Raw genomic sequence first — 15,194 nt, forward strand, 5'->3', positions numbered from 1 at the left:
TTATAAAGCCAAAAAACAAAGATGGAGCATACGAATTATTTCCATGCATTTTAACGAATATATCACTTCGTTTTTACAGTTAATCCAACAAAGAGAACCATGAAGAGTAATCTCGAATAATTCTCATATTGGCCAATTGTTACAAGACGTAATTAGGTTCTTTTTATCCTTCAAGCATTTTGTTTACTCAAGCTCAATAACATTCATAAACTAATAAAATTTACGTACTACAGATATATTGAAAACATCGTAAAGGAATGAAAAACCTAGAACTACTCGCTAATACCTGAGTTAGTCTAGAAATATTCACTAATATCCAAGTTTCAACCAATACTGTACAGCCAAATATTATATCGACTGACAGGATGAAACTCTGTGCTGCAATACGATCCCGATGTCGTCTCCAACGAAATTCCCTGAACTATAAATCATCAATCTGATCACTGGACATTAAATTGTAAGGTGACAAGCTATCACCAATACAAAAATAAGCATTACTCTCATCCAGAATCTCCAGCAGACATTCTTTATGAGATTCTCTGAACTGTTGTCCATAATTATAGTCGAGACTTGATACCTTTTACTGGGGCACTCTGCACTCATATATCAATGATTAAAATATTAACAATAAAAAACTAGCTTATCAAATTTGGAGCGAAGGGATCAAAATGATAGATGATAGTATACTAACCAGTTTAGACCCAGTGGCTGCTCTTTCTTCTAAGAATGGGCAGGGTTTAAAAAAATCACCATATGACTCAGCCCAGATCTTCAATTTGGAATAAATGTAATTTGATCCAAGAGAATCTGCCCAGAACATAACACCACCCCTGGAAGAAACACTCACTTTAGTTTTGGTGGGAATGAACTTTTAAAACTCCTCCAAGAAGTAAACATCTTTAGAATATATGAATGCATTAATTCGATGGATTGTAATTTGGGTTCAATCATTGTTCCCCAAAAACCATAAAAGATTTTCAAAAAGTTTCCACAACAAACTAAGTTTATAAGAATTTCAAAAGAAAGAACTATAATATAGGATATAGGATGCAACAGATGAGGGGAAAAAATGAACTTTTCAACTTACCTGTAGGGTGGGAATCCCATGCCCATTACAGAGGCAATATCAAGGTCTGAAGCTTGAACCGTGATTCCCTCACCTAGAACCCGGCAAGCTTCATTGACAACTGGAAAGAATACCATCTCAACTATATCCTTATCCGTCAAGGAAATTGGCTGCCAAAAAATGAGAAAACATACGAAAACAGTTAGCTCACTCCTAAAACGGGTAAGAATTAAAACAGAAATGAAGAAAATCTTTCCAAATAATAATATACTGCAGCATAAGTAAAAAGTACTTTGCCATCAGCAATCAAGCCAGCCATGCTCCTCGACTTCTCAATATATTTCTTGATTTCAGGGTCTGGACGGGCCTTCCGTCTATCATCATACAAATAGAAACCTTTACGAGTTTTCTCACCTGCGAAGAAAGTGCCATATAATTATCAACTAAAGAACAAAACAAAAATCCACTTATTTGTGCCTCTGGGGGAATTATCCTTGGTGGGTGACCTCACACCACCGTCTTCACAGTTGAACCACGACCCCACTGGAATGGTTCACAAAATTTAATTTATATAAATTATAAGGTTCTTACCAGCCCGCTTGTCTTCGAGCATAATTGGTAGCAAAAGTGACTTGTAAACACGTTCGGGAAAATGTTCTAGATACTGCATGCCTGTTGCTACTGCAACCTCAAACCCAACAAGATCCGCTAATCTGCATTCATGTATGACAGATGAATCAGTGTTCATTCAAATACTACCTACTTATCTAACGAGATGCTTGGCAGAGAGACATTTGATTTCTGCAAATACTACCTGCTTAGCAGTGTTCATTCCAATACTACCTGCTTATCTAAAGAGATATTTGGCAGGGAGATATTTACCTAAATGGACCCATAGGCATTCCAAAGCTGGTAATCGCTTTATCAATTCGATATACATCTAAACCAAGGTCTGTCAAGAGTAGAGCTGATTGAGTATATGGAAAAAACATGCGATTAACTGCAAATCCAGTGCAGTTCCCAACCACTATAGGTGTCTTCTTAATTTTTTTTCCAACATCCATGAGATCAACTATAACTTGGGGGGATGTTTTTTCAGTGCGCACTATTTCCAGGAGAGGCATTATATGTGCAGGACTGCAACACAAATTTATCAGAATATAATCAATGCTCCAATCAAATGCAAAAGTAAATTCCAACAACAACGTTGAGACCTGGCAATAATCTTTTCTGATAAATATATTTTACAACATACTAATTTGGCCATACAAATAGTAAAATGCCAGAATATCAGAAGCAAATAGAAAAAGTGCATATTACATTAAAATTGAGATACATTCAAAGAAGCAATACCTGAAAAAGTGTGCACCAACAATCCGATCCTGTGAATTGGTTTTCTGGCCAATCAGGTTTAAGTCTATTGTAGAAGTATTTGTTGCCAGAACACAATGTGATGGACAGTGTTTCTCAAGATCACTAAATATTTGTTGTTTCAGAGCTACATTTTCAATGACAGCCTGCATAGAAACAGCGAACACTTTCATTTCAGGCCAATCTGAGAAACTTTCCATACTTACATGTATAGAGACTACAATATGGGAGAGCCAGAAAGCAGCACTCACTTCGATTACCATATCCACATTCCTAAAATTTTCATATTCAACTGTACCCTGTACCAGGGACAATATTTTCTCAAACTTTTCTTGACTCATTTTTCCTTTATTCACACGGCTCTGCAAATTTGCTGCAAGCATTCAAAACATATACTAAGAACTCAGAAGCAAGTTTGTTGTATTCTGAACAGCTTGAGTCAAACTCAGTATATAATCGTTATATGAAAATAATGGAAACTATTAAATTTTTCTCATACAAACCCTCGCAGTAATAAAGTAGGATAGAAAGCAATCAGAAAACAGTGTGCTACTGCTTTCTTCAAAATGGCAGAGAAAAATTGTAAATAAGAGGTTATGCAATGGCAACAAATACGAAGAAATCACATTGCTTGTGACCAGTTGCAGACCTTTAATTCGTTCAAGACCAGACTGAAGGAATTTATCATTTACTTCTTTAAGGATCACAGGATAGCCACTCAGAATTAGGGCTGTGGCTATGCCAGAACCCATCAAACCCCCACCAATAACAGCTACCTTTCTGACCCTTCTTGGCTTTAAGCCTACATCTGTGACTCCAGGAACCTGTAAATTCAAACTTTCAGTTCTAAGTTCCTCAAAGATGATGGAGTGACTAACATAACAATTTAAATCCATGAAACTTATAGTATTTATAGAAATGTCAAAATGTTCAGTAATCACCTTTGATGTCGACCTCTGTGCAAAGAAAACATGAATTAATGACTTGGCAGTATCAGAATGAAGAAGTTGCTGAAAAGAACTTACTTCCTGCCCAACAACAAAATAAAATAACAGAAGTTTGTAAGAACAATATACACAAAAAATCACTGGGGAAATATGCCATAATCCTTGTCAAGCCAAACATACTCCCAATGAGAGTGAATACTATTTCTGATTATCTTTCTAGAAAAAAATATGAATAAAAATTTTAGACTTGTTTGTAATCTTCTTTGTCGAATACCAATATAAAAAATTCTTGCTTAAAGCCAGTCAATCCTAAGTTTTAATCATAATTTTGGGCAGTAAACAAGATTTCTTTCCTCAACTCAGAAGGTATTAGTGAAGCCAAACCTAGACCACATTCCAACTTTCCAATTCTGCAGCAAATGTAAGTCTTCTTGATAAGAACCATAGGTCAAAATGTTGTGAACTTTTATAATCTTCTTAGTAAGAATGTTAAATTAATGTTCTAAACAGCTCAAAATGTCTTTAATTTTTGTAATCTTCTTGGTAAGAAAGTTCCTTCCAGCTAAAAATGTCTTAAAATTTTGTGATTGACATCCAATTATCCAAAAATAATTCGATTGTATACCAATAGTCAAAATACAAATATGAACCTTTGTTGGTCCATACTTGAAACTTCATGGTCGTCTTCCTAATGGCATATGCTTTTCCGGTCCAGCCACAATGCCAGATGATGAAAAATTAGCAGCTAAAAAGGATGTTTAACAAGATGCACCTAAGATTGATTATCAAAACAGAAGATAAAGCATGTAATTGAAATCATACCCATGCCCACCTTTAGCAAGCCGGCCATTGGTCCAGATACAATTCCCTCCTCAATAACATCGAGGCAAACAAGTGGATGTTTGAGATTAGCAGCCCTCTTTTGTGCTTGAATTCGTGCAAATTTTAGGATTTCACGTGCCTCTCCCAAAGGTTCTAACTTGTCGGTCCGGTAAAGGCTTCTTATCCAAGGCCTTCGAAACTCTGCAATGTCCAATGCCCAGCGACGAGCTGTGTTTAGCAATTCCACAGGTGGGACTACAGCATCCACAAGCCCCAACTCACTAGCCTCTTCAGATTTGATCGGTTTCGACAACTGCATTAACAAGGTATAAATAATATCATCAGAAGTTATTGTTTGGCCTAAAACCATACAGGAGATTGAGAGAAAAATAAACCTTTAAAGAACATGCAAAAATATAATACAGAAAAAGACTTTACAAGTATCATTTCAAGTGCCTTTGAAAGGCCCACTAGGCGTGGAAGCCGCTGTGTACCTGTATCAGAAAGATAAATACTATTAGAAAGGAATGATATTGAATTTGTTTCTTAAGTTTGAAACAAATGATTGGTTGCAATGAAAAAACTAAATAATCTAGGTTGATTCCTAGGGAAGACACATTTGACCCTTGGGCATGATGAGACAACTTGTTTGTAGAAGTAGACTTAACAAGTTCTCTATACAGTAGAAGTGATCTTAATTTTGCAATGTCCCCAAAAACAAGTCAACATACCACCAAAACCAGGGATAACTCCAAGTTGGAGTTCAGGCAACCCAAGTTGAGCCTGTGGTGCAGCTATGCGTCCATGGCAAGCCTGCAAGGATTATAATAAAGTTTCCAATTAAAATATTCTCTCAGAATTTTTAAATTTTATCTTTTGAAAAAAATGCAATGTAACGTCGTGACCATTGTACAAGCCCAGAAAGATATTTGAATGCTTCAAGTAAATATTATACATGCGTAACAACATAAAGGACGAATGGATACCATTGCAATCTCAAGTCCACCACCAAGCGCAAGACCATCAATAGCAGCAACCGACGGTTTCTTTGCATCTATATATTTACACAGTGAAAAACATAAAATTTATATAACTAATCCGAAAGGGTAAGAACCCAGGGATCAGAAACAGAGAGAATATTCACACCCTAACTTGCTAGCTCCATTACAAAAGATATACTTCACACTAGAGCAAATACTTTTTGGTTGAAAAGTACCTTCAAACAATTCGGTTATGATTTTGACTGAAACATCTGTCAGTTTAAACTGTTCTCCTGTGTAGTCAAAAATTAAAATCACTTCCTTAGAGAAACAAGAATGCAACAATTTGTCCGAAACAAAATAGTCATAAATTAAATATTCCATACCTTCAATTTGTACAGCCGCACCTTGTAATCCCCCCAAGGTTCCTATATCAAAACCCCCACAGAATTTGCCACTAGAACCTGTGACGGAAAGTTCAACATACTATTGTCAGTAGCAAGTTTACAATAAATTAGAACGCAGTAAACAAATACATGCATAGCATAACATATAGTAACAAACAAAATGCAATGTTCAGCAATTCTGCATTCTCGTTGGTGGAAGATTCAAAGACTAATGGACAATATATTAAGATGGAATTCAAAAGTACCATTTCTCCATTACCTGTAATAACTATTGCTTTCACATCATGTCTTTGCAAAGCTTCATCATATTTCTCTTTCAAGCCTAGCAAGACTGCAGAGAGAAGATGGGGGAATACATGAGAAATCAAAAAATACTTTCACTAATTCCATGCAAAGCTACACAAGAAGCACAGACGTGCAAAAGATTGTAAGATTTCTAATTACATAAGCACAGATGTTTAACTTGCTAAATCGAAAATGCATGAAACTCCATGTTTACAGGCAAATTTTGGAAACTTTTACAGGAAACGATCTTTTTACAGCCTACGTAAGAAAATAGAGGAATAAAGCTAACCTCGATAGCCTCTACTCAACAGCATAACAATATGGCACAAGTATCTGACATAATCCAATGCAAAATATATCCTTCAAAGAACAGTATTTTCAATTTGTGTGTCTAAATCAACATTTTCATAATAAAAAGTACAACCATATGTAAATGAGCTATTTTTCTTATATGCTCATAGTTTTATGATGTAAAATAATAAAATTGTGGTCCTTCTCACATTTTGTTGTCTCATTGCCCACGGGCCACATATGTTATATAAGTCCTGATTAGAGTGATTAATATTAATAAGGACCACATCTCACAGCTTCACTCTCTTTGTATAAAGAGGGAATTCCCCCCTCTTTTGTACTTAATCTATCTATCTTTTATCGATCAGAAGTTCAGAACTACTTTTATCTCCTGTATAAGTCTTCCTCCAATCCTTGGATTTGTAGGTCCAAGTGTATAATACGAATGTATTGGAAAGAAGGCCACACTCAGGTTTCAACTAGTCTTTGAGGGGAATAGGTATAGTTCGCTGCCTAAAACTGCACTTGTAAGGTAATCTTCAAGGCAAATGGTGAGAAGATGACTCACATAGAGTCAATGGTGGCAGATCTCTATTTCTATGGATGGGGCAGATATTGAGTGGTTCTATCCAGTGTTGAAAATATCTCCGATTTCTCCTGATAACCCCATTTTTTTAAAGTTTTTCAGGTAGCCAGATTTTCCAAGTTTTTAGGGTCCAATTTTATGCTTGCTGATATTTTCTGATATTTCCCCTTATATGTTTTGATAAGTCTCTTTCCTGAACCTTGGCGAGATATCCCCTGCAACAATATTTACAAGATGGGTCTGATCAGCTTAGGTGTTCAAGTGCTACAACCCTCTTTTTGTTATTCATGTGCATTACATGATAATCTCTTTTTTTTCTTTCTGTGTTTTGAATTTTTTTGTTGTTATTTCAAAAATTATGAGTAGCTTGTAGATCAAATCAATTGTTGTCCCTAATATTTTTTCCCCTTAGAGACACTACAAACACTGCTATTTGTCCTACATATATTGATCTCAGCAAACCAACAGACCATTGTTACCAAGGATGATGGAATATTAGTTACAGAATATATGCATTTATGTTCCAATCCACGAGCAATTTATTGGGGAAAAAAGTGATAAAGTTTGCTTCCTACGGCTGCAGACTCAATGGCAAGGGCAAGTACAGTTGAACCAGCTGCTAAAGATCTTGATCCTTCACTCTATGTTACTTCCCCAAACATAGTAGCTATGCAAAATAATTTCTATATCAACTTCTATTTCTACTAATTTTCCCATAAGCCAAAGAAAAACACTCGATATCAGGAGATCAGACAGAAGGTTCAATGAAATGATCAGCAGATAAAATTGCATGGGAAAGGATTGGTAAATATAGGAACAAAGGTACTGATGTGTTGCTCTTACTATAAGTTGTTGACGGTCACTGATTGTTTACCTCTAGTGATAAAAAATTGATCTCTTCACCAACTAGGCATAAATTTGATCTATGCTAAGCTTGCAGCTCCCAATTGCACCACAAGGAGGTGCTCGAAAGCCTGGGTGGGGATGGGGGATCCATCAACACTTTGTGTGCTTGTGCATGCAACAGTGCATTGAAGCTAGGCACTACATTGAGTGCATTGAATATGGACACTGGCACAGACCCATCCTATGTTACCAGAAACACAAAACAAGAAAGAACGTGGATTGGGAACAAAACAAGATAAGCAGTTAGGGGGTTTTGGCCCTTGAGGTAAAAGACATAAGAACCCGACCCATTTCCGGTATATATTATGCATATAAAATTGAATAGTAGTGTCCTTATGCAGTGTCAAGATGGGAATGCAGCGAGAACAAGAATGGGAATGGAACAAGAGACGGATTCCCTGGTCAAAATTCTAGTGACATAGGACACACGTAAAATTAAGTTGAATGTACACCACAAAGTCACACAGCTCAAGGATGAATATCTCAAGTGCACACAAACTATGCATTTAATCACGGTGGGGATGGAGTGGTAGGTTGGATTCTAGTTTTCCAACTTCTAGGGGAATAGCAGATCTGAGATTAGATGATTTGTGCTAATTTAAACATAAGCACAAGGACAAGTAGCATTATTGTAACATTCCAAAGTCCTAAAGAGATATTTGCAGCTTCTGGTTGAAAAAAAAAAATTATCCAATCAGTTCTTATTTTCCCCAAAACTCTATATGCTTTGATGCCAATACAAGAAACGGGAAATGGAACAAAAATGTAACAGGAAATGGAACGGAAAAAGGAAACGGGATGAAAAAACAGAGCCAGAAGGTTTTAGGCGATAAGAAGCATGAGCCCACCCTTTTCCAGGGTATATTATACATCAAAAAATTATTAGTAATGTATTAATGTACTGTTCAAGACTAGACGGAAACAAGCAGGAGCAGAACAAGAGACAGGTCTCTGGGTCAGGTTTCCAGTATCATAGATCTCAAGACGGCCCAGCATGAAATAAGGATTGAATTGAAACCCTTACTCCTCTTATTAACAGATCTCAAACCAGCACAACGTCATATAAGCATTAAATTCAGAAACCCTTTACTCGTCCCATACATATATATTCATCTCAACCCAGCCCAACATGGTATAAGGATTTAATTCAAAACCCCTTTACTCTTCACATATCCAGATCTTCATCTCAAACCAGCCCAAGATGGTATAAGGATTGAAGTCAAAACCCATTTATTCCTCCCATTGATATGTAACCATAATTCTCATACTTTAGTACGTATGATTCCTAGATCCTACATGTACATGGGCAGGCATAAAATTATAATTTCATTCGAACCCCATTTCGATCTCATGCTTAACAAAGAATAGAAATAGATAAACAGCCCATCCAAGGGCCTTCAAGCATAACAGATAAAACGAATGAGATGATATAAAATGACAGAACCACAAACACATTGAAATTCTCTCTGCAAGCGATGCAAAACAGCAGCGAATGTCTGTGTAAAATTCATACATCTAATTGACCGACACAAACCCAAAAAATATATTGATTAAAAATATGCAAAAACTGAACCCAAAAAACAGAACTGCAGCTAATGTATGCATAAAAATCATACATATAATTGATCAACAGAGCCCCATTAATTAAATCTATTGCTTAAAAAAATAAACTGAGAGAAAAAGCGCATACCTTCAACTGACAATGAATTGACAGGGGGGTTTGTGATGGTTATAAGCGCGACGCCATCAGATCCCACATCCATATCAACTCTTCCAAGGCCCATGGCTTCTCCTGCAAATAATCTTCACCGACTTACTCAGGAAAATTCCCAGGATCGATCAGCGCAACAAACAAAAATTAGAGAAGCATGTTACTCAGCTGATTGATTCTTAAAGGAACGCAGCAGGAGCAAGTGCAAGAGGGAACGTTGATATTACAGGACAAAGTTTCTTAGCGAGGAAATCCTGTGAAAGTATAGAGTGAAATTTTCAAATGCATTAAGGAAGAGGCACAGGTTAAGAAGTTCAGAAATTTAATCATTTTTTTGTCAATTATATTTACAGATTGCGAGATTTTGATTACTATAGGTTTATTTTATTGAATAGTATTTTATTTTAAAGAGTTTTAGGATTATTTTAAATGTTTAAATTTTAATTAATTAACAAAAAAAATTTGTCAATTGTTTTTCCATGTTGCGTGAGATTTTGATTATAATAGGTGTATTTTATTGAATATTATTTTATTTTAAAGAGTTTTGGGATTATTTTAAAACTTTTTCCATATTGCGTGAGATTTTGATTATAATAGGTGTATTTTATTGAATATTATTTTATTTTAAAGAGTTCTAGGATTATTTTAAAAGTTTTAACGGTTTAAATTTTAATTAATCACAATTTTTTAATAAAAATTGATTATACATTTTTTAATTAAAAATAATAAGTATCAACATTTTATATGTGTGTGTATATATCAAATAATTTGTTATTTTTTAATTCATTTTCAACAAAAATTATGTGGTAGAATTTGTGTAATGATTATCTTATTATTTATAAATTAACTATAAATAATAAAAAAATCTATTGGAAAATAAAAGTGTCTTTATTATTTATAAATCAGTAGTAAATAGAAAAAATTTCATTTAAAAATAAAAGTGTGTTTTTAATATATTAAATTTAGTTAATATGCTTTTATCTATATCTTGTGTCTATTATATATGATTTCACCTATGTCTTGTGTCTATCAAATTAATTAATGATTTTTTAAACAAAAGATTTTAATTATTCTTATCAAATCAAAGTTAAGATGAATCTCAACATTATAGTTTTTCATTGTAACAATTTTTTTTATTAATTATAGAATGTGCTTCTTCCCATAAATAGTATTGGGAGGAAGATTAACAATATACAATTTATTTCATCAATTTCAATATCACATTTTCACCTTTTGTGAGCATCACCTAATCTAGTGAGTGTTGAGTAAACTCTTCCAACTCATTAGAAATGGGCTAGTTATTAATGATGTTCATAAAAGATGAGACATAGTGAAGGATTTGAATGGTAAGTGTTTTATGTGTTGGCATTATGAGATAAGTGTTGTCCTTGATGGCAAACCTCACTGATGACAAATCATAGTACAGAAGGTCAGCAGCAAGGAATTGATGATCAGACTATAAGAAGAAGAGAAAGTTCATACACGCAGGTTCGTTAAGCCCAAGTCGCGTGTACACGCAGGTTGGCTTCAGCAAAAGCGCGTGTATGTGGAAAAGTACCTTTGGTCCATGGCGGTTATTCCTTGGAAGTTGTGCCTATGGTTTCGGACCATTGTGTCTCGACGGGCGTGTCGATCCCTAGTTTTGAAGTTGATGGTATTGGACTTCTATGGTTTTGGCTCTTGGTATTGAACAAGGCCTAAGGCTATATAAGGAGAAGGAAATCATTAGGCAAGAGCATCTGAAATGTCTTGAATATCTGATGAAGCATTAGATCCAGCATGCAGGTTATGGGTTGATGATGCATTGCTTGATCTGAGCTAAGGAGAGATCTCATCGGTTGATGGAGAACAAGATCTAAGGAGAGATCGGGATCAAATGGTTTGAAATGAACTATCTTTATGATGCTTATTCTAGATCTACATACTGACGCATGTATTGTTCTATAAGTGTTATGAGTATGATTGATGTCTGGTACAGCTGCAAGTTATGAGAAATTATTTTTAGATCTGTACGCGGGTTGTCTTTGATAAAAGCGCGTATACACGCGGGTTTGATTCATCGAAGTAGCGTATACATTGTAAATCTTAATATTTGAAGTTGCAGATGGATCTGATGGTTATTACAGAGTTCTGTGTCTGCTCTGTGTTCTGGTGACTGTTGTTAACAGGGTTTCAGTGATTCAGAGTTTGATGATTGTTTTGAGCTTCAATGATAGTTATGGGTCCAGTATGAAAATTGGATGAAAAGTGGCCTTTCAGATTATGTGTTGTGCTTCAGTGTATCCAGTCTGAAAATTGATGAAACGTGGTACCTGGAGGTGAGAAGATTGTAGGCAAGCACCTACGTACTAGTATCTAAGCTAGTACAAAAGCTAAAGGAGATCTTTGGAGCATTGTAGCAGGTAGCAGCCTGCGTACTAGTAAATGGATCGGCTAGTACAAGAGCAAAGGGGGTTGTAGCTCCCGTACTGGTATAAGACTGCACCAGTACAAATATTGTAAAAGGATTTTCTTATTAAGAAGAAGATTGAGATGACTTGCAGCAGGTGGTTTTCACCCACATTGGGTTTCCACCTTATATCTTTGTGTTCATGTGTGTGGCTCTTGTGTGATGTTCTGTTCTGTTATTCTGCACCTGTTTACTGTTAATATGCTTAATAATGATCTGATGCATTTACTGAAGATTAAGCTAACTGAATTATAAGATCTCTGGATATACGCGAGTTTCATTAGACACAGTAGCGTGTACACGCGGGTTCACTTAATTGAAGTAGCATATATGTTTCTGAGTATGAAATTGAAAAGTTTGATTGATCTGATAATACTGATTCACCCCCCCCCCCCTCTCAGTATTATTTCCAACAATTGGTATCAGAGCAGGTCCTTTGGTAGAAGCTTGATCGCTTGAAGGAGATCCGTGGAACAATGGGAAAGAAGCTTAAGAAGAAAGCTCATAAGAAGAAGAAGACATCTCAGAAGGACTATGACAGTGGGAGAGTCGATTGGGGATTAGGTATAAGAAGCTCTTCAGATTCAGAATCATTATCAGGTATGAATGTGTTATCCTCTGATGTTCCTGCTATATTTCCTTGTGAAAGTGATGGAAGTGATAGTGAAACTACTGAACATGCTTTTATGGGTGAGCAAGAAAAGTGTCAAATAGAGGCAATGTTTAGAAGGCTTGCAGACAAAGTTAAAGATCAACAAGATTTATTGAACAAAAGGGAATGTGCTTTCAAAGAAGAAGTTACCAAACTAAAGGCCCAACTAGAAGAAGGAAACAAGGTAAGAAAGCTTCTCAAGGACAAGGAAGACCTATGTCAAAAATTACAGCATGAAGTGACATCATTAAGAAAAGAAGTCAACGAAAGAAGCACAACCATCAAGAAACTCAAAGATAGATCCAGCTACTATGGAAATCTTGAAGCTACGATCCTCTCACTAAAGGAAGATCTTGAAGAATCCAAGAAGCAGAATGAAGATCTACACCAAGCAATTGAAAAACAAGACAACGAAGTCATCAGCTTAAAATCACAGTTGGAATGTGCCTTCAGAGTTCGTCAAATTCAGCAGGATCTGTATGAAAAGCAAGAAAAGGAGATACTCAATCTAAGGCAACAAATGGAAGAAGGAAGAAAATATCGAGAAGACATGAAGAAGCAATGTCTAGAAAAGGAGGAACAACTTCAAGTTGAGGTAAATATCTTGAAAGGTAAATTAGAAGAAAAGGATAAACTTTTGAGATTTCAAGATAGTACTAAAGCCTTGGATGATATTCTTAGTAGTCAAAGGTCTCCTGCAATCAAGACTGGTCTTGGTTTTCATGAATCTGTTGAAGGTGAATCTAGTTCACAAGGTGAGGCAAGGAACTCTAAAGAGAAAAATAAAATGATCAAAAGGGAGATGAAAGGTCAACCCCATCAACAATCAAGGAAAGAGACTCCTCAAAGAAAATCGTTTACTCCTCCTATGAATAATGTTGAATGTTATGTATGTCATAATCTTGGACATGTTGCAGCTAGATGTGGAAGAAGAAGGGTTCAAGACCATCATGTAGAAAGATCATCTCAATCAAGGTACTTTAATGGATATTGCTTTACTTGCAATATGTATGGTCACAAAGCTGCTGATTGCTACAGAAGGAACATGAAACATGTTAGATGTTATGCATGTAACAAGCTTGGACATATAGCAAAGGAATGCAGGAACAAAGGATGGACATCACACCGAAAGGAGAAAACCTCATCACACTTGAAGATATGGAGGAAGAAGGAAGTACAGTCAGCACAATGTACTGAGACACAGCACAGCACAGACATATCAGACTCAGGGGGAGCTGAAAGTGTAAACCTTCAGTGTCCTGAATCTCATACGCAAGTTCCTTAAAGGGAAGTCGCGTATATACGCGAGTTCGACACTGCAAAGTCGCGTATATATCAGTCTGAGGAAAAGCAGTGGGGACAGGCTCAGAAAAGGGATCTGATATGATTCAGTCCATTATTTGCTCTATTGGTTAATAGCTACAGTCTGCTGAGGATGTGTGGAAATGTTTTGTTACTTGTATGATGTCTAGAAGTGTTTTGATCCTAACTTGAGGATGAAGATGTTTTGATGCTTACTGCTGATATATGCATGATCAGATCTAACAAATGGCACTGGTTGAGGGGGAGCATATGCCTTTAGTAATTCATTGTTGGCATTATGGTTAATAATCCTTGGTGATGATTCTTATATGGCTAAATGATATATCTTGCTATGATGTGGTTGTGAGTTGTCTATGATAAAATCTCATATGATTCTTGGGGTTACATAGTTGATGTTCAGATCAGATTTATGGATGATTCTTTGATGATGCATATATGGTGCTTACATGGTGATCTTCATAAGGACAAGAAGAAGTACAAAGCTTGAATATACATCTTCCTCACTTGATGATGAGTCACTCATATACTGCTGTTGTCATATGCATAAAAATCATACAGTTATGATGCAGGCACTCTTGTGGATAAGGATTGTTGCTGTTGATGATATCAAGAAGTTTTGTCAAATGAGCTTGAGCTCAAGATACATAATGCTGATACATGGATGACTACTCGAAGTTGCTTTATTGGAGACATGGTGATGAGTTCTTATCTATATGATGATAGGTTTATACTTACATATGTTAATTGATGCAGATGTCCCCAAGTAATGATACTTGGATCATGTAGAGCTTGATGAAATGGCTATGGTGGTTTCACACATGATACAATGTGAATGACTCTGAATTCTGTTCAAAGGGATGAATTGATGCAGACATACCTTGTTATAGGTTGATGACCTATTCTCTACAGGACATTTACAGGTTGCTGATATGGAAATTTGTGTACGCGTGTTGTTTAAAGGATATCCGCGTGCATACGCCGTTTTACAAGGGGATAGTCGCGTATATGGTGTACGCGTGTTTCGTAAGGGATATCTGCGTATATACGCTTGTTTATGTGTATACAGACGCGTATATGGAGATTTGAAGGAAATCAATAGGGACAGATGTTGGTTGCAGAAAGTCTGATATGGGTCTGACAGAGATCATCTGGCACAGGTTCAGGGGGAGCAGATAATCTTCCAATGATGCATTGTTGGCATTATCTCAAAGATTTTGGTTCTAGTTCACATTTGGTGTTGATTTCAGGAGGAACAAAGGCGAAAGGAAAACAGAAGGATCTCTTGGTTGCTGATCTGAATGGTGATTATCAAATGCTGCTGGTGACTTTCATAAGTCTTGATCTAGTTCTTTCGTCTCTATGTCATATATCTCTTTTGTGGTATCTCTTTCATGGTGT

General features: G+C 36.0%; 1 protein-coding gene across 2 annotated transcripts; it reads right to left on the reverse strand.

The window, feature by feature from the left end:
• Window positions 1-95: 95 nt before the first annotated feature.
• On the reverse strand, window positions 96-9,711 carry LOC149175840 (peroxisomal fatty acid beta-oxidation multifunctional protein MFP2-like). 2 transcript variants are annotated; one of them, XM_089419751.1, is made up of 18 exons: window positions 9,352-9,708; window positions 5,853-5,924; window positions 5,573-5,650; window positions 5,423-5,479; window positions 5,193-5,260; window positions 4,938-5,019; window positions 4,645-4,700; window positions 4,217-4,519; window positions 3,379-3,465; window positions 3,087-3,261; window positions 2,689-2,810; window positions 2,420-2,583; window positions 1,949-2,203; window positions 1,658-1,779; window positions 1,359-1,480; window positions 1,088-1,236; window positions 692-830; window positions 96-593 (listed from the first exon to the last, which is right to left on the reverse strand). In XM_089419751.1, the coding sequence occupies exons 1-18, from the start codon at window positions 9,443-9,445 to the stop codon at window positions 558-560; spliced, it is 2,181 nt and encodes a 726-aa protein (XP_089275877.1). In that variant the 5' UTR covers window positions 9,446-9,708; the 3' UTR covers window positions 96-557. The 2 variants fall into 2 exon arrangements, with proteins under 2 accessions (XP_089275877.1, XP_089275876.1); XM_089419750.1 differs by having other exon boundaries at window positions 2,420-2,810; window positions 9,352-9,711.
• Window positions 9,712-15,194: the final 5,483 nt, after the last annotated feature.

This window comes from Pinus tabuliformis, chromosome 4_1 (assembly GCF_031772625.1).
Source record: "Pinus tabuliformis cultivar Carrire ecotype Pingquan chromosome 4_1, CPIR1, whole genome shotgun sequence".
Classification (NCBI taxonomy): Eukaryota; Viridiplantae; Streptophyta; class Pinopsida; order Pinales; family Pinaceae; genus Pinus; species Pinus tabuliformis.

Coding starts and splice junctions, on each gene's coding strand:
- LOC149175840 (XM_089419750.1), bottom strand. CDS start 9,445: ATGGGCCTTGGAAGAGTTGATATGGATGTGGGATCTGATGGCGTCGCG. Junction 831..1,087: donor ATGGGATTCCCACCCTACAG/GTAAGTTGAAAA, acceptor TGTTTCTTCCAG/GGGTGGTGTTATGTTCTGGG. Junction 594..691: donor CAGCCACTGGGTCTAAACTG/GTTAGTATACTA, acceptor ATATGAGTGCAG/AGTGCCCCAGTAAAAGGTAT.